The sequence below is a fragment of the Coturnix japonica genome, unplaced genomic scaffold (genome assembly GCF_054131305.1).
Source record: "Coturnix japonica strain WE unplaced genomic scaffold, WE-NBRP24 Scf054, whole genome shotgun sequence".
Classification (NCBI taxonomy): Eukaryota; Metazoa; Chordata; class Aves; order Galliformes; family Phasianidae; genus Coturnix; species Coturnix japonica.
The window spans coordinates 138,414-165,202 of record NW_028188957.1 but is presented as its reverse complement, the minus strand read 5'-3'; the positions used below and the strand labels follow the sequence as shown (position 1 = coordinate 165,202).

Here is a 26,789-nt window from a genome sequence, read left to right as displayed (position 1 = left end):
GAGACTTCGGGGGCAGAGAGATGGGAGGGAGGGAGATGTGGGGCAGAGACTTGGGGGGCAGAGATGTGGGGCAGAGGGTTGTGGGGCAGAGACTTGGGGGGCAGAGATGTGGGGCAGAGGGATGGGGGACTGGGGGATGTGGGATAGAGAGATGGGGGGGCAGAGGGGTGGGAGGCTGAGATGTGGGGCAGAGACTTGGGGGGCAGTGAGATGGGGGGCAGGGGAGTGAGGGGGCTCAAGGATGTGGGGCAGAGATGTGGGGCAGAGGGATGGGGGCAGAGGGATGGGGGGCAGAGATGTGGGGCAGTGAGATGGGGGGCAGGGATTTGGGGCAGGGGGATGTGGGGCAGGGGGATGTGGGGCAGCAAGATGTGGGGCAGAGACTTGGGGAGCAGAGAGATGGGAGGGATTGAGATGTGGGGCAGAGGGGTGGGGGACTGAGATGTGGGGCAGTGAGATGTGGGGCAGAGATGGAGGGCAGGGGAGTGAGGGGCTGAGGGATGTGGGGCAGCAAGATGTGGGGCAGAGACTTGGGCAGGGATGGGGGATGGATGGAGGGCTGGGGGCAGAGACTTGGGGGGCAGAGACTTGGGGGAGCTCAAGGATGTGGGGCAGGGGGATGGGGGGCAGAGATGTGGGGCAGTGAGATGTGGGGCAGAGACTTGGGGGGCAGAGATGTGGGGCAGTGGGATGGGGGGCAGAGACTTGGGGGGCAGAGATGGGGGGCAGAGAGATATGGGGAGCAGGAGGATGTGGGGCAGGGGGATGTGGGGCAGAGACTTGGGGGGCAGCGACTTGGGGGGCAGAGGGATGTGGGGCAGAGATACAGGGGGCTCAGGGATGTGGGGCAGAGGGATGGGGGGCAGCGACTTGGGGGGCAGAGATGGGGGGCAGGGGGGGGCTCAAGGATGTGGGGCAGTGGGATGGGGGGCAGAGATGGAGGGCAGAGATGTGGGGTAGAGATGGGGGGAGGGGAGGCGGGGACAGTGGGATGGGGATGTCGTGACATGGGGACGATGGGACGTGGACATATCGTGACATGGGGATGGTTGGACATGGGATCAATGGGACAATGTCACGATATGGGGTGGGTGTGACATGGGGATGTCTCGATATGGGGACAGTGGGACATGGGGATGTCGTGACATGGGGACAGTGGGACACGGGGATGTCGTGTCATGATGTCACGATATGGGGATGTCACAACGTTTATATCGTGACATGGGGACTGTGTGACATGAGGATATCGTGATATGGGGACAGTGGGACATGGGAATAATAGGACATGGGGATGTCATGACATGGGGGCACTGGGACATGGGGATGTCGTGACTTGTTTATATCATGACATGGGGATATCACGACATGGGGACAGTGGGACACGGGGATGTTGTGACATGAAGGTGTCATGATATGGGGTTGTGGTGATAAGGGGATGTCGTGACATGGGGACAACGAGACATGGGGATGTCGTGACATGAAGGTGTCACGATATGGGGTTGTGATAAGGGGATGTCATGACATGGGGACAGCAGGACATGGGGATGTCAGGACATGGGGACAGTTTACAATAGGGATATCGTGACGTGGGGTTGCTGTGACATGGGGATGTCTTGACATGGGGGTATCACGATATGGGGATGTCATGACATGGGGACGGTGAGACATGGGGACGTCGTGACATGGGGATGATGTGACATGGGAATGTCACGATATGGGGACAGTTAGATATGGGGATATCATGACATGGGGACAGTTAAATATGGGGATATCATGACATGGGGATGTCGTAACATGGCAATATCATGACATGGGGTTGTTGTGACACGGTTATATCATGACATGGGGATGTTGAGACAAAGGGATGTTGTGGCATGGGGATGTCGTAACCTTTATGTCACGACATGGGGATGTTGAGATAAAGGGATGTTGTGACATGGGGATGTGTGACATGGGATCAATGGGAAATGGGGTGTCATGACATGGGGATATCACAACATGGGGACGTGATAACGTGATAACGTGATAACATGGGGACGTGATAACGTGGGATATCGTGATATATATGGGACAAGGGGATGTCATGATATGGGGTTGTGGTGACATGGGGATGTCGTGACATGGGGACAGTGGGACACGGGGACGGTGTGACATGGGGATATTGTGATATGGGGAGAGTGGGACATGGGGATGTGATAAGGGGACAGTTAGAAATGGGGATATCGTGACATGGGGACAGCGTGATTTGGGGATGTCGTGACATGAGTATATCGTGATATGGGGATGTCGTGATATGGGGACAGATAGAATTGGGGATGTCGTGACATAGGGATACTGAAATGGGGATGTCGTAACGTGGGATATCGTGATATGGAGACACTGACACAGGGATGAAGTGATATGGGGACAGCGTGATATGGGGACAACGTGATATGGGGATATCACAACATGGGGACACTGGGACATGGGGACATCGTGATATGGTTATATCATGACATGGGGATGTTGAGACAAGGGGATGTCGTGACGTGGGGATGTCACGATATGGGGACAGTGGGACATGGGGATGTCGTGACATGTTTATGTCATGACATGGGGATGAGGTGACGTGGGGATATCACGACATAGGGATATTTGGACATGGGGATGTCATGATATAGGGACAGATAGAAATGGGGATGTCATGACATGGGGATATTGTGACATGGGGACATTATCATACGGGGATGTCGTGACATGTTGATATCATGATATGGGGATGTTGAGACAAGGGGATGTCGTGATATGGGGATATCATGACATGGGGATGTTGAGATAAGGGGATGTCATGATATGGGGATGTCGTGACATGGGGACAGATAGAAATGGGGATGTCGTGACATGGGGATGTCGTGATATGGGGATGAGGTGACATGGGGATGTCATGACATGAGGATATCACGACATGGGGACGGTGTGACATGGGGATGTCGTGACGGGATATCATGACATGGGGACAGTTTTCAATGGGGCTATCATGACATGGGGTTGCTGTAGTATGGGGATGTCATGACATGGGGATGTCATGACATGGAGATATCACGACATGGGGACGACTTGACATGGGGATGTCATGACATGGATATGTTGCGATATGGGGATGTCATGATACGGAGACAACGTGACATGGGGATGTCGTGACATGGGGACCATTAGAAATGGGGATGTCGTGACATGGGATCAGTGTGACATGGGGATGTCGTGACATGGGGATGTCGTGACATGGGGACAGTTAGACATGGGGATGTCGTGACATGGTGACAGTTAGACATGGGGATGTCGTGACATGGGGATGTCGTGACATGGGGATATAATGACATGGGGGTCGTTAGATATGGGGATGTCGTGACATGGGGACAGTTAGACATGGGGATGTCGTGACATGGGGATATCACGACATGGGGCTGTGGCGCCGTGTCTGTTGTGACATGAGTTCAGCGTGACATGGAGGTGTCGTGTCATGGGGATGTCGTGACGTGGGGATCCGATCACACGGCGACGTCGTGACATGGGGATCCCGTGACATGGGGGTGTCGTGACATGGGGATCCCGTGACATGGGGGTGTCGTCCAACAGGGGCCGTCGCGATACGGGGATGTCGCGACATGGGGATATCGTGACATGAGTGAGGTGTCGTCACATGGGGATGTCGTGACATGGGGACAGATAGAAATGGGGATGTCGTGACATGGATATATCATGATATGGGGATGTTGAGACAAGGGGATGTCGTGACATGGGGACTGGGGGACATGGGGATGTCATGATAGGGGGATGAGGTGACTTGGGGATGTCATGACATGGATATATCGTGATATGGGGATGTTGAGACAAGGGGATGTCGTGACATGGGGATGTCGTGACTAGGGATATCGTGACATGGGGACAGTGCAACATGGGGATGAGCTGTTGTGACATGGGGATGTCACGATATGGGGATGTCGTGACATGGGGACGACTTGACATGGGGATGTCGTGACATGGGGACTGTTAGAAATGGGGATGTCGTGATATGGGGATATTGTGAGATGGGGACGACTTGACATGGGGATGTCATGATATGGGGACAATGGGACATGGGGATGTCATGATAGGGGGATGAGGTGACTTGGGGATGTCGTGACATGGATATATCGTGATATGGGGATGTCGTGACATGGATATATCGTGATATGGGGATGTTGAGACAAGGGGATGTCGTGACATGGGGACAGTGCGACATGGGGATGTCATGATAGGGGGATGAGGTGACTTGGGGATGTCATGACATGGATATATCGTGATATGGGGATGTCATGACATGGATATATCGTGATATGGGGATGTCGTGACATGGATATATCATGATATGGGGATGTCGTGACATGGATATATCGTGATATGGGGATGTTGAGACAAGGGGATGTCGTGACATGGGGACTGGGGGACATGGGGATGTCATGATAGGGGGATGAGGTGACTTCGGGATGTCGTGACATGGATATATCATGATATGGGGATGCTGAGACAAGGGGATGTCGTGACATGGGGACAGTGCGACATGGGGATGAGCTGTTGTGACACGTGGATGTCACGATATGGGGATGTCGTGACATGAGGACATTGAGACATGGGGATGTCGTGACATGGGGACGACTTGACATGGGGATGTCGTGACATGGGGATGTTGTGATATGGGGACATTTAGAAGTGGGGATATCGTGACATGGAGATATCGTGACATGGGGATCTTGACATGGGGATGAGTTGCTGTGACACGTGGATGTCACGATATGGGGATGTCGTGACATGGGGATGCGGTGACATGGGGATGTCGTGACATGGGGATGTCGTGACATGGGGATGTCGTGACATGGGGATGACATGACATGGGGGTCTTGACACGGGGATGTGTTGCTGTGACACGTGGATATCACGATATGGGGACAGTTAGAAATGGGGATGTCGTGACATGGGGATGTCGTGACATGGGGACAATGGGACATGGGGATGTTGCGATATGGGGATGTCGTGACATGGGGATGTCACAATATGGGGATGTCATGATATGGAGACAGTGTGACGTGGGGATGTCGTGATATGGGGATGTGATATAGGGACGACTTGACATGGGGATGTCATGATATGGGGATGTTGTGACATGGGGATGACATGACACGGGGATCTTGACATGGGGATGAGCTGTTGTGACACGGGGATGTTACGATATGGGGATGTCGTGACATGGGGACAGTGTGACATGGGGATGTCGTGACATGAGTATATCGTGACATGGGGTTGTCATGACATGGGGATGTTGAGATAAGGGGATGTCGTGACATGGGGATGTCGTGATATGGGGACAGATAGGAATGGGGATATCGTGACATGGGGACAGTGTGACATGGGGATATCGTGATATGGGGGCAGTGGGACATGGGGATATCGTGACATGGGGATGTCACGACATGGGGACGATGTGAAGGGGGTGATGTCGTGACATGGGGATGTTGAGATAAGGGGATGTCGTGACATGGGGACTCTGACATGGGGATGTTGTGACATGGGGACTGTGTGACACGGGGATGTCATGATATGGGGATGTGATGCCATGAGTATATCATGACGTGGTTATGTCATGACATGGGGATGTTCCGATATGGGGATGTCGTGACATGGGGACAGTGTAGCATGGGGATGTCGTGACATGGGGATGTGATGATGTGGGGATATCATGACATGGGATATTATGGGGATGAAGTGACATGGGGACGACTTGACATGGGGATGTCGTGACATGGGGATGTCGTGACATGGGGATGTCGTGACGTGGGATATCGTGATATGGGGACACTGACATGGGGATGTAGTGATATGGGGACAGTGTGATATGGGGACAACGTGATATGGGGACGACTTGACATGGGGATGTCTTGGTATGGGGATGTCGTGACATGGGGATGTCATGATATGGGGATATCGTGACACGGGGACAGTGTGACGTGGGGATATCGTGATATGGGGAGAGTGGGACATGGGGAGAGTGGGACATGGGGATGTCACGACATGAAGATGTCATGATATGGGGTTGTGGTGACATGGGGATGTCATGACATGGGGATGTCATGATATAGGAACAGATAGAAATGGGGATGTCATGACATGGGGATATTGTGACATGGGGACATTATCATACGGGGATGTCATGACATGTTTATAACATGATATGGGGATGTTGCGATATGGGGATATCACAACATGGGGACAGAGACATGGGGATGTCGTGACATGGGGATGTCTCGATATGGGTTGTCGTGACATGGGGATGTTGGGACAAGGGGATGTCATGACATGGGGTTGTGGTGACATGGGGATGTCGTGACATGGGGACAGTGGGACACGGGGACGGTGTGACATGGGGATATTGTGATATGGGGAGAGTGGGACATGGGGATGTGATAAGGGGACAGAAATGGGGATATCGTGACATGGGGACAGTGTGATATGGGGATGTCGTGACATGAGTATATCGTGACATGGTTATGTCGTGATATGGGGACAGATAGAAATGGGGATGTCGTGACATAGGGATACTGAAATGGGGATGTCGTGACGTGGGATATCGTGATATGGAGACACTGACACGGGGATGAAGTGATATGGGGACAGCGTGATATGGGGACAGCGTGATATGGGGACGACTTGACATGGGGATGTCATGACATGGGGATGTTGCGATATGGGGATATCGCAACATGGGGAAAAAGACATGGGGATGTCGTGACATGGGGATGTCATGATATGGGGATATCATGACATGGGGACGGTATGACATGGGGATATCGTGATATGGGGACAGTGGGACATGGGGAGAGTGGGACATGGGGATGTCGTGACATGGGGATGTCATGACATGGGGATGTTGAGATAAGGGGATGTCGTGATATGGGGACAGAAATGGGGATATTGTGACATGGGGATACTGAAATGGGGATGTCGTGACGTGGGATATCGTGATATGGGGACGACTTGACATGGGGATGTCCTGGTATGGGGATGTCGTGACATGGGGATGTCATGATATGGGGATATCGTGACATGGGGATGTCATGATATGGGGATATCATGACATGGGGACGGTATGACATGGGGATATCGTGATATGGGGACAGTGGGACATGGGGATGTCACAACATGAAGATGTCATGATATGGGGTTGTGGTGACATGGGGATGTCATGATATAGGGACAGTGGGACATGGGGATGTCTGGACATGGGGATACTGAAATGGGGATGTCATGACGTGGGATATCGTGGTATGGGGACACTGACATGGGGATGTCGTGATATGGGGACAGCGTGATATGGGGATGTCTTGGTATGGGGATGTCATGACATGGGGATGTTGCGATATGGGGACATTATCGTACAGGGATGTCGTGACATGTTTATATCGTGATATGGGGATGTTGCGATATGGGGATATCACAACATGGGGACAGAGACATGGGGATGTCGTGACATGGGGATGTCGTGACATGGGGACAGTGGGACACGGGGACGGTGTGACATGGGGATATTGTGATATGGGGAGAGTGGGACATGGGGATGTGATCAGGGGACAGTTAGAAATGGGGATATCGTGACATGGGGACAGCGTGATTTGGGGATGTCGTGACATGAGTATATCGTGACATGGTTATGTCGTGATATGGGGACAGATAGAAATGGGGATATCGTGACATGGGGACAGCGTGATTTGGGGATGTTGTGACATGAGTATATCGTGACATGGTTATGTCGTGATATGGGGACAGATAGAAATGGGGATGTCGTGACATGGGGATACTGAAATGGGGATGTCGTGACGTGGGATATCATGATATGGAGACACTGACATGGGGATGAAGTGATATGGGGACAGCGTGATATGGGGACGACTTGACATGGGGATATCGTGATATGGGGACAGTGGGACATGGGGATGTCACGACATGAAGACGTCATGATATGGGGTTGTGACATGGGGATATCGTGACATGGGGACAGTGGGACATGGAGATATCGTGACATGGGGATACTGAAATGGGGATGTCGTGATGTGGGATATCGTGATATGGGGACACTGACATGGGGATGTAGTGATATGGGGACAGCGTGATATGGGGACGACTTGACATGGGGATGTCATGATATGGGGACAGCGGGACACGGGGATGTCGTGACATGGGGACAACATGACATGGAGATGATGTGACATGGGGATCTTGACATGGGGTTATCGTGACATGGGGACAGTGTGACATGGGGATGTCATGACATGGGGATGTGATGTGGGATGTCGTGACATGGGGATACTGAAACGGGGATGTTGTGACATGGGGACGGTGAGAAATGGGGATATCGTGACATGGGGACAGTGTGACATGGGGATGTCATGACAAGTATGTCATGACATGTTTATATCATGACATGGGGATGTTGCGATATGGGGATGTCATGATATGGGGACGACTTGACATGGGGATGTCATGATATGGGGATGTCATGATATGGGGATGTCATGACATGGGGATGTCATGATATGGGGATGTCATGATATGGGGATGTCGTGACATGGGGATGTCGTGACATGGGGACAACATGACATAGGGATGTCGTGACATGGGGACGACATGACATGGGGATGTCGTGACATTGGGACTGTGGGACATGGGGATGTCATGATATGGGGATCTTGACATGGGGATGAGTTGGTGTGACACGTGGATGTCACGATATGGGGATGTCGTGACATGGGGATGACAAAGACTTGGGGATCTTGACATGGGGAGTAGTGTGATACGGGGATGTCATGACATGGGGATGTCACAACGGGGACGATGTCACATGGGGATGTCGTGACATGGGGACCGTTAGAAATGGGGATATCGTGACATGGGGATGTTACGATACGGGGATGTCGTGACATGGGGACAGATAGAAATGGGGATGTCGTGACATGGGGATGTCATGGGGATGGGGATGTCATGGGGATGTTACGTTACGGGGATGTTGTGATATGGGGACAGATAGAAATGGGGATGTCGCGACATGGTTATATCATGACATGGGGATAAGGTGATATGGGGACAGCTTGACACGGGGATGTCGTGACATTGGACTGTGACATGGGGATGTCATGACATGGGAATGTCGTGACATGGGGATGATTGAGACAAGGGGATGTTGTGACATGGGGATATCATGACATGTTTATATCATGATATGGGGACCGTTAGAAATGGGGATGTCATGACATGGGGATGTCATGGGGATGGGGATGTCATGGGGATGTTACGATACGGGGATGTTGTGATATGGGGACAGATAGAAATGGGGATGTCGCGACATGGTTATATCATGACATGGGGATAAGGTGATATGGGGACAGCTTGACACGGGGATGTCGTGACATTGGACTGTGACATGGGGATGTCATGACATGGGCATGTCGTGACATGGGGATGATTGAGACAAGGGGATGTTGTGACATGGGGATATAATGACATGTTTATATCATGATATGGGGACCGTTAGAAATGGGGATGTCGTGACATGGGGATATCGTGATATGGGGACAGTAAGAACTGGGGATATCGTGACATGGGGACAGTGTGACATGGGAATGTTGCGATATGGGGTTATCATGATATGGGGACAATGTGACATGGGGATGTCGTGACATTGGACTGTGACATGGGGATGTCATGACATGGGGATGTTGTGGCATGGGGATATCGTGATATGGGGAAAACCTGATATGGGGATGTTGTGACATGGGGACTTTGTGACGTGGGGATATCGTGACATGGGGATGTCTCAATCCGGGGATGTCAGGATGTGGGGACATTGTGAAATGGGGATGTCGTGACGTGGGATATCGTGACATGGGGATGTCGTGACATGGGGATGTCATTATGGGGGATGTCATAACATGATGTTGTGACACGGGGATGTCGTGACATGGAGATGTTGTGATATGGGGACAGTGTGACATGGGGATGTCACGATATGGGGGTGTCATGACATGGGGACAGTGGGAAACGGGGATGTCGTGACATTGGACTATGATATGGGCATATCGTGACATGGGGATTGGGGGACATGGGGACGCTGTGACATGGGGATGTCATGGCATGAGTATATCGTGACATGGTGATATCATGACATGGGGATGCTGAGACAAGGGGATGTCATGACATGGGGACAATGTGATATGGGGATATCGTGACATGGGGATATTGTGACGTGGTTATGTCGTGACATGGGGATGTCGTGACATGGGGACTGTATGACATGGGGTTCTTGACATGGGGATGTCATGACGTGGAGATATCGTGACATGGTAACAGTGTGACTTAGGGATGTCGTGATATGGGGATGTCATGAGATGGGTATATCGTGACATGGGGATATGATGGGGATATCATGGCATGGGGACAGTGTGACATGGGGACAACGTGACATGGGGACAGATGGACATGGAGATGTCGTGACATGAGGACGACATGACATGGGGATTTTGACGTGGGGATGAGCTGTTGTGACACGTGGATGTCACGATATGGGGATGTCGTGACATGGGGAATGTCATGATATGGGGACAGTTTGACATGGGGATGTCGTGACATGGGGAATGTCATGATATGGGGACAGTTTGACATGGGGATGTCGTGACATGGGGATATCGTGACATGGGGACAGTTTGACATGGGGATGTCGTGACATGGGGATATTGACATGGGGATGAGTGGGACATGGGGATGTCACGATATGGGGATGTTGTGACATGGGGATGAAGTGTCATGGGGACTGTTTGACATGGGGTTCTTGACATGGAGATATCTTGATATGGGGATGTCGTGACATGGGGATATCGTGACATGGGGACAACATGACATGGGGATGTCATGATATGGGGAGCATTAGAAATGGGGATGTCGTGACATTGGTCTGTGACAAGGGGATGTCGTGACATGGGGACCTGGGGACATGGGGATGGCCTGATATGGGGATGTCGTGACATGGGGACTGTTTGACATAGGGTTCTTGACATGGGGATGTCGTGACATGGGGATATCATGACATGGGGACAACATGCCATGGGGATGATGACATGGGGATTAGTTGTGACACATGGATGTCGTGATATGGGGATGTCATGACATGGAGATATCGTGACATGGGGATGTCGTGACATGGGGACGACATGACATGGGGATTTTGACGTGGGGATGAGCTGTTGCGACACGTGGATGTCACGATATGGGGATGTCGTGACATGGGGACAACGTGACATGGGGATGTCGTGACATTGGACTGTGACATAGGGATATCATGACGTGGGGATGTCGTGACATGGGGATATCGTGACATGGAGATATTGTGACAAGGGGGTGTCGTGACATGGGGATGTCGTGACATGGGGATATCGTGACATGGGGACAGTTTGACATGGGGATGTTGTGACATGGGGACAGTTGGACATGGGGATGTCGTGACATGGGGACAGTTGGACATGGGGATGTCGTGACATGGGGATCTTGACATGGGGATGAGTGGGACATGGGGATGTCACGATATGGGGATGTCGTGACATGGGGATGAAGTGTCATGGGGACTGTTTGACATGGGGTTCTTGACATGGAGATATCTTGATATGGGGATGTCGTGACATGGGGATGTCATGATATGGGGAGCATTAGAAATGGGGATGTCGTGACATTGGACTGCGACACGGGGATGTCGTGACATGGGGACGTCACGACATGGGGATATCGTGACATTGGTCTGTGACATGGGGATGTCGTGACATGGGGACATGGGGACATGGGGATGTCACGACATGGGGACAGGGGGCCGTGGGGATGTCGTGATATGGGGACTGTGTGACATGGGCATATCGTGACATGGGGACGGTTGGACACGGGGATGTCGTGACATGGGGACGTCTCCATTTGGGGACAGTGTGATTTGGGGTTGTCCCGGTTATTTGGGGTCGTGGTCATTTAGGATTATGGAGTATTGGGATCAGCTGGATTTGGGGTCACGGTCATTTGGGGTCATAGAGATTTAGGGTCATGGTTATTTGGGGTTGTGGTTATTTGGGGTCAGGGTTATTTGGGGTCATGGTTATTTGGGGTTATGGAGATTTAGGGTCATCTGAATTTGGGGTGGTGGTCTTTTGGGGTCATGGTTATTTGGGGTCATGGAGATTACGGGATCATCTGGATTTGGGATCATGGTTATTTGGGGTCATGGAGATTTAGGGTCATGGTTATTTGGGGTCATGGTTATTTGGGGTCATGGTGATTTAGGGTCATGGTTATTTGGGGTCAGGGTTATTTGGGGTCATGGTGATTTAGGGTCATGGTTATTTGGGGTTGTGGTTATTTGGGGTCAGGGTTATTTGGGGTCAGGGTTATTTATGTCAGGGTTATTTGGGGTCGTAGTCATTTGGGGTCATCTCTATTTGGGATCATGGTTATTTGGGGTCAGGGTTATTTGGGGTCATGGTTATTTATGTCAGGGTTATTTGGGGTCGTGACCATTTGGGGTCATCTCTATTTGGGGTCATGGTTATTTGGGGTCAGGGTTATTTGGGGTCACCTGGATTTGGGGTCATGGTTATTTGGGGTCAGGGTTATTTGGGGTTATGGAGATTACGGGATCATCTGGATTTGGGGTCATGGTCATTTGGGGTTATGGAGATTTAGGGTCATGTTTATTTGGGGTCGTGGTTATTTGGGGTCATGGTTATTTGGGGTCAAGTTATTTGGGGTCGTGGTTATTTGGGGTCATGGTTATTTGGGGTCGTGGTCATATGGGGTCATCTTGATTTGGGGTTGAGGTCATTTGGGGTCAGGTTTATTTGGGGTCAGGGTTATTTGGGGTTGTGGTTATTTGGGGTCAGGATTATTTGGGGTTGTGGAGTATTGGGACCAGCTGGATTTGGGGTCAAGTTATTTGGGGTCATGGTCATTTGGGGTCACGGTTATTTGGGGTCAGGGTTATTTAGGGTCAAGTTATTTGGGGTCATGGAGACTTGGAGTCATGGTTATTTGGGGTTATGGAGATTTAGGGTCATCTGGATTTGGGGTCGTGGTCATTTGGGGTTATGGAGATTTAGGGTCACGGTTATTTGGGGTCAAGTTATTTGGGGTCATGGTTATTTGGGGTCGTGGTCATATGGGGTCAACTTGATTTTGGGTCGAGGTCATTTGGGGATATGGAGATTTAGGGTCATGGTTATTTGGGGTCGTAGTCATTTGGGGTCATCGATTTGGGGTCATGGTTATTTGGGGTTGTGGAGATTTGGGGTCGTGGTTATTTGGGGTCGTGGTTATTTGGGGTCGTGGTTATTTGGGGTCGTGGTCACTTGGGGTCATGGAGATTTGGGGTCAAGTTATTTGGGGTCATGGTTATTTAAAGTCACATTTATTTGGGGTTATGGAGATTTAGGGTCACGGTTTTTGGGGTCATCTCTATTTGGGGTTGTGGTCATTTGGGGTTATGGAGATTTAGGGTCACGGTTATTTGGGGTCAAGTTATTTGGGGTCATCTGGATTTGGGGTCGTGGTTATTTGGGGTCACAGTCATTTGGGGTCGTCTGTATTTGGGGTTACGGACATTTAGGGTCGTGGTTATTTGGGGTCAAATTATTTGGGGTCGGGGTTATTTGGGATTGTGGATATGGGGTCATGGTTATTTGGGGTTATGGAGGTTTAGGGTCATGGTTATTTGGGGTCGTGGTTATTTGGGGTCATGGTTATTGAGGGTCATGTTATTTGGGGCCATCTTGACTTGGGGTCAAGGTTATTTGGGGTTATGGAGATTTGGGTTCATGGTTATTTGGGGTCAAGTTATTTGGGGTTATGGAGATTTGGGGTTATGGAGATTTGGGTTCATGGTTATTTGGGGTCGTAGTCATTTGGGGTCATGGAGATTTGGGGTTATGGAGATTTGGGTTCATGGTTATTTGGGGTCAAGTTATTTGGGGTTATGGAGATTTAGGGTCATGGTGATTTGGGATCATCGATTTGGGGTCATGGTTATTTGGGGTTATGGAGATTTGGGGTCAAGTTATTTGGGGTCGTGGTTATTTGGGGTCGTGGTTATTTGGGGTCAGGGTTATTTGGGGTCGTGGTTATTTGGGGTCGGGGTTATTTGGGGTCGGGGTTATTTGGGGTCAGGGTTATTTGGGGTCGTGGTTATTTGGGGTCGGGGTTATTTGGGGTCGTGGTTATTTGGGGTCATGGACATTTGGGATTATGGAGTATTGGGGTTATGGAGATTTGGGGTCATGGTTATTATTTGGGGTCATGGTTATTTGGGGTCATGGTTATTTGGGGTCAAGTTATTTGGGGTCATGGTTATTTGGGGTCGTGGTCATATGGGGTCATCTTGATTTGGGGTCAAGTCATTTGGGGTTATGGTCATTTGGGGTCATGGTTATTTGGGGTCAGGGTTATTTGGGGTCAGGATTATTTGGGGTCGTGGTTATTGGGGGTTATGGACATTTGGGATTATGGAGTATTGGGGTTATGGAGATTTGGGGTCATGGTTATTTGGGGTCAAGTTATTTGGGGTCGTGGTCATATGGGGTCATCTTGATTTGGGGTTGAGGTCATTTGGGATTATGGAGATTTAGGGTCATGTTTATTTGGGGTCGTAGTCATTTGGGGTCAAGTTATTTGGGGTCGTGATTATTTGGGGTCAGGGTTATTTGGGGTCAGGGTTATTTGGGGTCATGGAGATTTAGGGTCATGGTGATTTGGGATCAACTGGATTTGGGGACATCTGGATTTGGGGTCATGGTTATTTGGGGTCATCTCTATTTGGGGTCAGGATTATTTGGGGCTGTGGAGTATTGGGATCAGCTGGATTTGGGGTCAAGTTATTTGGGGTTATGGAGACTTGGGGTCGTGGTGATTTGGGGTTATATAGATTTAGGGTCACGGTGATTTGGGGTCAAGTTATTTGGGGTTATGGAGATTTGGGATTATCTGGATTTGGGGTCATCTTGATTTGGGGTCATGGTGATTTGGGGTCAGGGTTATTTGGGGTCAGGCTTATTTGGGGTCAGGGTCATTTGGGGTTGTGGTTATTTGGGGTCATCTCTATTTGGGGTCAGGATTATTTGTGGTTGTGGAGTATTGGGATCAGCTGGATTTGGGGTCAGGTTATTTGGGGTCATGGTCATTTGGGGTCACGGTTATTTGGGGTCAGGGTTATTTAGGGTCAAGTTATTTGGGGTCATGGAGACTTGGAGTCAGGGTTATTTGGGGTTACGGAGATTTAGGGTCATCTGGATTTGGGGTCGTGGTCTTTTGGGGTCATGGTGATTTAGGGTCATGGTTATTTGGGGTCGTGGTTATTTGGGGTCATCTCTATTTGGGGTCATGGTTATTTGGGGTCAGGGTTATTTGGGGTCACCTGGATTTGGGGTCATGGTTTTTTGGGGTCAGGGTTATTTGGGGTTATGGAGATTACGGGATCATCTGGATTTGGGGTCGTGGTCATTTGGGGTTATGGAGATTTAGGGTCACGGTTATTTGGGGTCAAGTTATTTGGGGTCATGGTTATTTGGGGTCATGGTTATTTGGGGTCGTGGTCATATGGGGTCAACTTGATTTTGGGTCGAGGTCATTTGGGGATATGGAGATTTAGGGTCATGGTTATTTGGGGTCGTAGTCATTTGGGGTCATCGATTTGGGGTCATGGTTATTTGGGGTTGTGGAGATTTGGGGTCAAGTTATTTGGGGTCATGGTTATTTGGGGTCGTGGTCACTTGGGGTCAGGGTTATTTGGGGTCAGGGTTATTTGGGGTCGTGGTTATTTGGGGTTATGGAGATTTGGGGTCAAGTTATTTGGGGTCGTGGTTATTTGGGGTCGTGTTTATTTGGGGTCGTGGTTATTTGGGGTCAGGGTTATTTGGGGTCGGGGTTATTTTGGGGTCAGGGTTATTTGGGGTCATCGATTTGGGGTCTTTATTTGGGGTCAGGGTTATTTGGGATCATCTGGATTTGGGGTCAAGTCATTTGGGGTCGTGGTTATTTGGGGTCGGGGTTATTTGGGGTCAGGGTTATTTGGGGTCGTGGTTATTTGGGGTCAGGGTTATTTGGGGTCGTGGTTATTTGGGGTCAGGGTTATTTGGGGTCAGGGTTATTTGGGGTCGGGGTTATTTGGGGTCAGGGTTATTTGGGGTCAGGGTTATTTGGGTTCGGGGTTATTTGGGGTCAGGGTTATTTGGGGTCGGGGTTATTTGGGGTCAGGGTTATTTGGGGTCGTGGTTATTTGGGGTCAGGGTTATTTGGGGTCAGGGTTATTTGGGGTCGTGGTTATTTGGGGTCAGGGTTATTTGGGGTCGGGGTTATTTGGAGTCATCGATTTGGGGTCTTTATTTGGGGTCAGGGTTATTTGGGATCATCTGGATTTGGGGTCAAGTCATTTGGGGTCGTGGTTATTTGGTGTCAGGGTTATTTGGGGTCGTGGTTATTTGGGGTCGTGGTCATATGGGGTCATCTTGATTTGGGGTTGAGGTCATTTGGGGTTATGGAGATTTAGGGTCATGGTGATTTGGGATCAACTGGATTTGGGGTCATGGTTATTTGGGGTCGTGGTCATTTGGGGTCGTGGTCATTTGGGGTTATGGAGTATTGGGATCATCTGGATTTGGGGTCATCTCTATTTGGGGTTGTGGTCATTTGGGGTCGTGGCTGTTTGGGGTCATGGAGATTTGGGGTCATTGTGATTTTGGGGTCGTTGTTATTTGTGGTCATTAAAGTCATTTGGGGTCATTGTAATGATTTGTGTCATTGTGTTTATAGGGTCGTCTCTATTTGGGATCAGTGGGGACACTATGGGGTCAATGGGGTCAATGGGGTCACTATGGGGTCAATGGGACCAATGGGGTCATTGGGGTCAATTGGGATGCTATGGGGTCAATGGGGACTCTATGGGGACAATTGGATCAATGGGATCTCAATGGGGCCAATGGGGTCAATGGGGACACTATGGGGGTCAATGGGGACAATGGGGTCTCTATGGGGTCAATGGGATCAATGGGGCCAATGGGGTCAATGGGGACAGTGGGGATACTATGGGGTCAATAGGGTCAATGGGGTCTCTATAAGAGTCAATGGGGACACTATGGGGTCAATGGGGTCAATGGGGACAGTGGGGATACTATGGGGTCAATGGGGTCAATGGGGTCTCTATAAGAGTCAATGGGGACACTATGGGGTCAATGGGGTCAATACGGACAGTGGGGTCAATGGGGTCAATGGGGTCACTATGGGGTCAATGGGGTCAATGGGGGCAAGAGACACTATGGGGTGAATGGGGTGAATGGGGTCTATGGGGACAATGGGGTCAGTGGGGTCAATGGGGACTCTATGGGGTCAGTGGGGTACATGGAGACAGTGGGATCTATGGGGTCAATGGGATCAATGGGGCCAATGGGGTCAATGGGGACTCTACGGGGTCAATGGGACCAATGGGGTCAATGAGGTCAATTGGGATGCTATGGGGTCAGTGGGGACTCTGTGGGGTCAATAGGGTCAATGGGGTCAATGGGATCTCTATGGGGACAATGGGATCAATGGGGTTAATGGGGTCAATGGGATCAGTGGGGACAATGGGGGCACTATGGGGTCAATGGGGACTCTATGGGGTCAATGGAAACAGTGGGATCAATGGGGTCAGTGGGGACAATGGGGTCAATGGGGACTCTATGGCGTCAATGGGGTCAATAGGGACACTATGGGGTCAATGGGGTCAATAGGGACACTATGGGGTCAATTGGGATGCTATGGGGTCAATGGGGACTCTATGGGGTCAAGAGGGTCAATGGGGATATCTATGGGGTCAATGGGGACACAATGGGGTCAATGGGGTCAATGGGGTCAATGGGGAAACTATGGGGTCAATGGGGTCAATGGGGACACTATGGGGTCAATGGGGTCTATTGAGTCAATGGGGGCAATGGGGTCAATGGGGCCAGTGGGGACACTATGGGGTCAATGGGGCCAGTGGGGACACTATGGGGTCAATGGTGTCAATGGGGACACTATGGGGTCAATGGGGTCTATTGAGTCAATGGGGGCAATGGGGTCAATGGGGCCAGTGGGGACACTATGGGGTCAATGGGGCCAGTGGGGACACAATGGGGTCAATGGGGTCAGTGGGGTCACTATGGGGTCAATGGTGTCAATGGGGACACTATGGGGTCAATGGGGTCTATGGGGTCTATGGGGGCAATGGCGTCAATGGGGCCCAATATGGCCCAATATGGCACAGTGCTCCAAGTATAACCCAGTATGGACCAGTGTCCTCCCAGAATGGCCCAGTATGGCCCAGAATAGCCCAGAATGGACCAGTATGGCCCAGTATAGCCCAGTATGGACCAGTATGACCCAGTATAACCCAATATGGACCGGTATAACCCAGTATGGACCAATTTGGCCCATTGTAACCCAGTATGGCCCAGTTACTTCCCAGTATGGACCAGTATGGACCAGTATGGACCAGTATGGACCAGTATAACCCAGTATGGACCAGTATGGCCCAGTATGGACCAGTATGGACCAGTATAACCCAGTATAACCCAGTATGGCCCAGTATGGATGAGTATAAACCAGTATAGCCCAGTATGGACCAGTATGGACCAGTATAACCCAGTATGGCCCAGAATAACCCAGTATAACCCAGTATGGACCAGTATGGGCCAGTATAACCCAGTATAACCCAGTATGGACCAGTATAACCCAGTATAAGCCAGTATGGACCAGTATGGGCCAGTATAACCCAGTATAACCCAGTATGGACCAGTATAACCCAGTATAACCCAGTATGGACCAGTTCTGGTTCTGGTCCGGTTCTGGTTCTGATCCCATTGGGTCCAATTGGCCCCATTCTGGTTCTGATCCGGTTCTGGTTCGGTTCTGGTTCCGGTTCTGGTTCCGGTCCGGTTCCGGTCCCATTGGGTCCAATTGACCCCATTACTTCCATCCACCCATTGCCCCATTGATGCCTTAGTGACCCCATATCCCCCTTCAGGTTCTGGTTCTGGTTCTGATCCGGTTCTGGGTCCGGTTCTGGTTCGGTTCCGGTTCCGGTTCTGGTTCTGGTCCGGTTCTGGTCCCATTGGGTCCAATTGGCCCCATTACTTCCATTCACCCATTGCCTCATTGATGCCTTAGTGACCCCATATCCCCCTTCAGGTTCTGATCCGGTTCTGGGTCCGGTTCTGGTTCCGGTCCAATTCCGATCCCATTGAATCCAATTGAGCCCATTAGTCCAATGACTTTTATTCACCCCATAGACCCCATTGACTTCCATTGACCCCATGCAGTTCCCATTGCCCCATTGATGCCTTAGTGACCCCATATCCCCCTCCAGGTTCTGGTTCCGGTTCTGGTCCGGTTCCAGGTCCGGTTCTGTTCCGATTCCGGTCCGGTTCCGGTTCTGGTCCGGTTCTGGTTCCGGTCCGGTTCTGGTCCCATTGGGTCCAATTGGCCCCATTACTTCCATTCACCCATTGCCCCATTGATGCCTTAGTGACCCCATATCCCCCTTCAGGTTCTGGTTCTGGTTCTGGTTCCGGTTCTGGTTCCGGTCCGGTTCCGATCCCATTGAATCCAATTGAGCCCATTAATCCAATATGTTTTATTCACCCATAGACCCCATTGACTTCCATTGACCCCATGCAGTTTCCATTGCCCCATTGATGCCTTAGTGACCCCATATCCCCCTCCAGGTTCTGGTTCTGGTTCTGGTCCGGTTCCAGGTCCGGTTCTGGTCTGATTCCGGTCCGGTTCCGGTTCTGGTCCGGTTCTGGTTCCGGTCCGGTTCCGATCCCATTGGGTCCAATTGACCCCATTACTTCCATCCACCCATTGCCCCATTGATGCCTTAGTGACCCCATATCCCCCTTCAGGTTCTGGTTCTGGTTCTGATCCGGTTCTGGTTCCGGTTCCGGTCCGGTTCTAGGTCCGGTTCTGATCCGGTTCTGGGTCCGGTTCTGGTTCCAGTCCGGTTCCGGTTCTGGTTCCGGTCCGGTTCTGGTCCCATTGGGTCCAATTGGCCCCATTACTTCCATTCACCCATTGCCCCATTGATTCCTTAGTGACCCCATATCTCCCTTCAGGTTCTGGGTCTGGTTCTGGTTCCGGTTCTGGGTCCGGTTCTGGTTCCGGTCCGGTTCCGATCCCATTGAATCCAATTGAGCCCATTAATCCAATGACTTTTATTCACCCCATTGACCCCATTGACTTCCATTGACCCCATGCAGTTCCCATTGCCCCATTGATGCCTTAGTGACCCCATATCCCCCTCCAGGTTCTGGTTCTGGTTCTGGTTCCGGTTCCGGTCCGGTTGGGGTCACGCATGCAGGCAGCGGTTGAAGGCGTTATAGGCCGATTCCAGGTCGAACAGCATCTGTCGGACCTGGTTGTCGTCCAGTTCATCTGATGCCGACATGGAGCTCAACGTCTGCAGCCTGTGGGTCGGAACCAGAACCAGAACATTAAGAACCCCATAAGGAACACATAGGAGATCATAAGGACCCCATAAGAACCTATAAAGACCCCATAAGGACCCCATAAAGCCTCATAGGCCCCATTAGGCCTCACTAGGCCTCAGTAGGCCACACAGGCCTCATAGGCCCCATAGATCGCATAAATACCCCATAAAACCCCATAAGGACCCCATAAGACCCTATAAGGACCCCATAAGATCCCATAAGGACCCCATAAGACCCCATAAGATCCCATAAGGACCCCATAGGACCCCATAAGGCCTCATAGGCCCCATTAGGCCTCACTAGGCCTCAGTAGGCCACACAGGCCTCATAGGCCCCATAGATCGCATAAATACCCCATAAAACCCCATAAGGACCCCATAAGACCCCATAAGGACCCCAAAAGATCCCATAGAGGCCTCATAACAACCCCATAAGGCCCCGTAAGATCCCATAAGGACCCCATAATACCCTATAAGGCAGCATAGGCCCCATTAGGCCTCAGTAGGCCGCATAGGCCCCATTAGGCCTCGTTAGGCCCCATAAGACCCCATAACGACCTCATAAGACCCCATAAGATCCCATAAGGACCCCTATAAGGCCCCATTAGGCCCCATAAAGACCCCATAAGACCCCATAATAACCCCATAGGACCTCATAGGACCCCATTAGGCCTCATAGGCCCCAGTAGGCCTCACTAGGCCTCAGTAGGTCGCATAGACCTCATAGGCCCTGTAATACCCCAGAATGACCCCAGAAGACCCCATAAGGACCCCATGAAGACCCCATAAGGAACCCATAAAGACCCCATAAGATCCCATAAGAAACCCATAAAGACCCCATAATACCCCATAGGCCACATAGGCCCCATTAGGCCTCATAGGCCTCACTAGGCTGCAGTAGGCCGCATAGGCCCCATAAGACCCCATAAAAACCCCATAATGATCCTATAAGACCCCGTAAGACCCTATAAGGACCCCATAAGACCCCATAAAACCCCATAAGGCCCCATAAGTGCCCCATAAGGCCCCATAAGTGCCCCACAGGCTTCATAGGCCTCATTAGGCCTCACTAGGCCGCAATAGGCCGCATAGGCCCCATAAGACCCCATAAAAACCCCATAAGGCCCCATAAGTGCCCCATAAGGCCCCATAGGCTACATAGGCCTCAGTAGGCCTCACTAGGCCCCATTAGGCCTCATTAGGCCCCATTAGGCCCCGTAGGCCGCATAGGCCCCATAAGACCCCATAATGACCCCATAAGACCCCATAAGGACCCCATAAAAACCCCATAAGGACCCCATATGACATCATAAGACCCCATAAGGACCAAATATGACACCTTAAGGACCTCATAAGACCCCATAAGGACCCCATAAAACCCCATAAGGACCCCATATGACACCATAAGAACCTCGTAAGACCCCATAAGCACCCATAGGCTGCATAGGCCTCACAGGCCTCAGTAGGCCGCATAGGCCGCATTAGGCCTCGTTAGTCCCCATAAGACCCTATAAGGACCCCATAAAGACCCCATAAGACTCCATAAGGACACCATAAGAATCCATAAGGACACCATAAGAATCCATAAGGACCCCATAACAGCCCCAGAAGACCCCATAAGGACTCCATAACAACCCTATATGACCCCATAAGGCCCCATTAGGCCTCATTAGGCCCCACTAGGCCCCATTAGGCCTCAGTAGACCACACAGGCCTCATTAGGCCCCACATACCCCATAAAGACCCCATAAGGACCCCATAAGACCCTACAAGGACCCCATAAGACCCCATAAAGACCCTACAAGACCCCTAAGGCCTCATAGGCCGCATAGGCCCCATTAGGCCTCATTAGGCCTCAGTAGGGCCCATTAGGCCTCATTAGACCTCATAGGCCCCATTAAAACCCCATAATGATCCTATAAGACCCCATAAGGACCCCATAAGATCCTATAAAACCCCATAAGGACCCCATAGGCTTCAAAGGCCTCATTAGGCCTCACTAGGCCGCAATAGGCCCCACAAGACTCCATAAAAACCCCATAATGATCCTATAAGACCCCATAAGACCCCATAAGGACCCCATAAGACCGCATAAAACCCCATAAGGACCCCATAAGACCCCATAAAGACCCTACAAGACCCCTAAGGCCTCATAGGCCCCATTCGGCCTCAGTAGGCCTCACTAGGCTGCAGTAGGCTGCATAGGCCCCACAACAGCCCATAAAAACCCCATAATGATCCTATAAGACCCCATAAGACCCCATAAAACCCCATAAGAATCCCATAAGACCCCATAAAGACCCTACAAGACCCCTAAGGCCTCATAGGCCCCATTCGGCCTCAGTAGGCCTCACTAGGCTGCAGTAGGCCGCATAAGCCCCACAACAGCCCATAAAAACCCCATAATGATCCTATAAGACCCCATAAGACCCCATAAAACCCCATAAGGACCCCATAAGACCCCATAAAGACCCTACAAGACCCCTAAGGCCTCATAGGCCCCATTAGGCCTCAGTAGGCCTCACTAGGCTGCAGTAGGCCGCATAAGCCCCACAACAGCCCATAAAAACCCCATAATGATCCTATAAGACCCCATAAGACCCCATAAAACCCCATAAGGACCCCATAAGACCCCATAAAGACCCTACAAGACCCCTAAGGCCTCATAGGCCCCATTAGGCCTCAGTAGGCCTCACTAGGCTGCAGTAGGCCGCTTAAGCCCTACAACAGCCCATAAAAACCCCATAATGATCCTATAAGACCCCATAAGGACCCCATAAAACCCCATAAGGACCCCATAAGACCCCATAAAGACCCCTAAGGCCTCATAGGCCGCATAGGCCCCATTAGGCCTCATTAGGCCTCAGTAGGGCCCATTAGGCCTCATTAGACCTCATAGGCCCCATTAAAACCCCATAATGATCCTATAAGACCCCGTAAGGTCCACATAAGATCCTATAAAACCCCATAAGGACCCCATAGGCTTCAAAGGCCTCATTAGGCCTCACTAGGCCGCAATAGGCCCCACAAGACTCCATAAAAACCCCATAATGATCCTATAAGACCCATTAAGACCCCATAAGGACCCCATAAGACCGCATAAAACCCCATAAGGACCCCATAAGACCCCATAAAGACCCTACAAGACCCCTAAGGCCTCATAGGCCCCATTCAGCCTCAGTAGGCCTCACTAGGCTGCAGTAGGCTGCATAGGCCCCAGAACAGCCCATAAAAACCCCATAATGATCCTATAAGACCCCATAAGACCCCATAAGACCCCATAAGGACCCCATAAAACCCCATAAGGACCCCATAAGACCCCATAAAGACCCTACAAGACCCCGAAGGCCTCATAGGCCCCATTAGGCCTCAGTAGGCCTCACTAGGCTGCAGTAGGCCGCATAAGCCCCACAACAGCCCATAAAAACCCCATAATGATCCTATAAGACCCCATAAGACCCCATAAGGACCCCATAAAACCCCATAAGGACCCCATAAGACCCCATAAAGACCCTACAAGACCCCTAAGGCCTCATAGGCCCCATTCGGCCTCAGTAGGCCTCACTAGGCTGCAGTAGGCCGCATAAGCCCCACAACAGCCCATAAAAACCCCATAATGATCCTATAAGACCCCATAAGACCCCATAAAACCCCATAAGGACCCCATAAGACCCCATAAAGACCCTACAAGACCCCTAAGGCCTCATAGGCCGCATAGGCCCCATTAGGCCTCATTAGGCCTCAGTAGGGCCCATTAGGCCTCATTAGACCTCATAGGCCCCATTAAAACCCCATAATGATCCTATAAGACCCCGTAAGGTCCCCATAAGATCCTATAAAACCCCATAAGGACCCCATAGGCTTCAAAGGCCTCATTAGGCCTCACTAGGCCGCAATAGGCCCCACAAGACTCCATAAAAACCCCATAATGATCCTATAAGACCCCATAAGACCCCATAAGGACCCCATAAGACCGCATAAAACCCCATAAGGACCCCATAAGACCCCATAAAGACCCTACAAGACCCCTAAGGCCTCATAGGCCCCATTAGGCCTCAGTAGGCCTCACTAGGCCGCAGTAGGCTGCATAGGCCCCACAACAGCCCATAAAAACCCCATAATGATCCTATAAGACCCCATAAGACCCCATAAAACCCCATAAGGACCCCATAAGACCCCATAAAGACCCTACAAGACCCCGAAGGCCTCATAGGCCCCATTAGGCCTCAGTAGGCCTCACTAGGCTGCAGTAGGCCGCATAAGCCCCACAACAGCCCATAAAAACCCCATAATGATCCTATAAGACCCCATAAGACCCCATAAGGACCCCATAAAACCCCATAAGACCCCATAAAGACCCTACAAGACCCCTAAGGCCTCATAGGCCCCATTAGGCCTCAGTAGGCCTCACTAGGCTGCAGTAGGCCGCATAAGCCCCACAACAGCCCATAAAAACCCCATAATGATCCTATAAGACCCCATAAGACCCCATAAAACCCCATAAGGACCCCATAAGACCCCATAAAGACCCTACAAGACCCCTAAGGCCTCATAGGCCCCATTAGGCCTCAGTAGGCCTCACTAGGCTGCAGTAGGCCGCATAAGCCCTACAACAGCCCATAAAAACCCCATAATGATCCTATAAGACCCCATAAGGACCCCATAAAACCCCATAAGGACCCCATAAGACCCCATAAAGACCCTACAAGACCCCTAAGGCCTCATAGGCCCCATTAGGCCTCAGTAGGCCTCACTAGGCTGCAGTAGGCCGCATAAGCCCTACAACAGCCCATAAAAACCCCATAATGATCCTATAAGACCCCATAAGGACCCCATAAAACCCCATAAGGACCCCATAAGACCCCATAAAGACCCTACAAGACCCCTAAGGCCTCATAGGCCGCATAGGCCCCATTAGGCCTCATTAGGCCTCAGTAGGGCCCATTAGGCCTCATTAGACCTCATAGGCCCCATTAAAACCCCATAATGATCCTATAAGACCCCATAAGGACCCCATAAGATCCTATAAAACCCCATAAGGACCCCATAGGCTTCAAAGGCCTCATTAGGCCTCACTAGGCCGCAATAGGCCCCACAAGACTCCATAAAAACCCCATAATGATCCTATAAGACCCCATAAGACCCCATAAGGACCCCATAAGACCGCATAAAACCCCATAAGGACCCCATAAGACCCCATAAAGACCCTACAAGACCCCTAAGGCCTCATAGGCCCCATTCGGCCTCAGTAGGCCTCACTAGGCTGCAGTAGGCTGCATAGGCCCCACAACAGCCCATAAAAACCCCATAATGATCCTATAAGACCCCATAAGACCCCATAAAACCCCATAAGGACCCCATAAGACCCCATAAAGACCCTACAAGACCCCTAAGGCCTCATAGGCCCCATTCGGCCTCAGTAGGCCTCACTAGGCTGCAGTAGGCTGCATAGGCCCCACAACAGCCCATAAAAACCCCATAATGATCCTATAAGACCCCATAAGACCCCATAAGACCCCATAAGGACCCCATAAAACCCCATAAGGACCCCATAAGACCCCATAAAGACCCTACAAGACCCCTAAGGCCTCATAGGCCCCATTCGGCCTCAGTAGGCCTCACTAGGCTGCAGTAGGCCGCATAAGCCCCACAACAGCCCATAAAAACCCCATAATGATCCTATAAGACCCCATAAGACCCCATAAGGACCCCATAAGACCGCATAAAACCCCATAAGGACCCCATAAGACCCCATAAAGACCCTACAAGACCCCTAAGGCCTCATAGGCCCCATTAGGCCTCAGTAGGCCTCACTAGGCTGCAGTAGGCCGCATAAGCCCTACAACAGCCCATAAAAACCCCATAATGATCCTATAAGACCCCATAAGGACCCCATAAAACCCCATAAGGACCCCATAAGACCCCATAAAGACCCTACAAGACCCCGAAGGCCTCATAGGCCCCATTAGGCCTCAGTAGGCCTCACTAGGCTGCAGTAGGCCGCATAAGCCCCACAACAGCCCATAAAAACCCCATAATGATCCTATAAGACCCCATAAGGACCCCATAAAACCCCATAAGGACCCCATAAGACCCCAGAAAGACCCTACAAGACCCCTAAGGCCTCACAGGCCGCATAGGCCCCATTAGGCCTCATAGGCCGCATAAACCCCACAAGACCCCATAAAAACCCCATAAAAACCCT

The 26,789-nt window shown here is 51.0% G+C and overlaps 1 protein-coding gene and 1 long non-coding RNA gene across 5 annotated transcripts in view; one reads left to right on the top strand and one right to left on the bottom strand.

Moving 5' to 3' along the window:
* Nucleotides 1-1,050: 1,050 nt before the first annotated feature.
* On the top strand, nt 1,051-20,566 carry LOC146752013 (uncharacterized). The gene is made up of 4 exons (XR_014941019.1): nt 1,051-14,686; nt 16,603-19,462; nt 19,643-19,826; nt 20,402-20,566. It is a non-coding gene; the product is annotated as an uncharacterized LOC146752013 (long non-coding RNA).
* Nucleotides 19,715-26,789, bottom strand: part of VPS28 (VPS28 subunit of ESCRT-I) — a 26,200-nt gene continuing 19,125 nt past the window's right edge. For 3 of the 4 annotated variants that reach the window (XR_014941018.1, XM_085533109.1, XM_085533107.1), the window contains exon 9: nt 20,295-20,561. Coding sequence is in view for 3 of the 4 variants with exons in the window: in XM_085533109.1 (XP_085389235.1) it covers nt 20,444-20,561 (118 nt within the window). In the remaining variant the exon portion in view is untranslated. Of the gene's footprint in view, nt 19,827-20,294; nt 20,562-26,789 lie in introns of those variants that run through there. The other variant, XM_085533108.1, reaches the window with a different exon arrangement.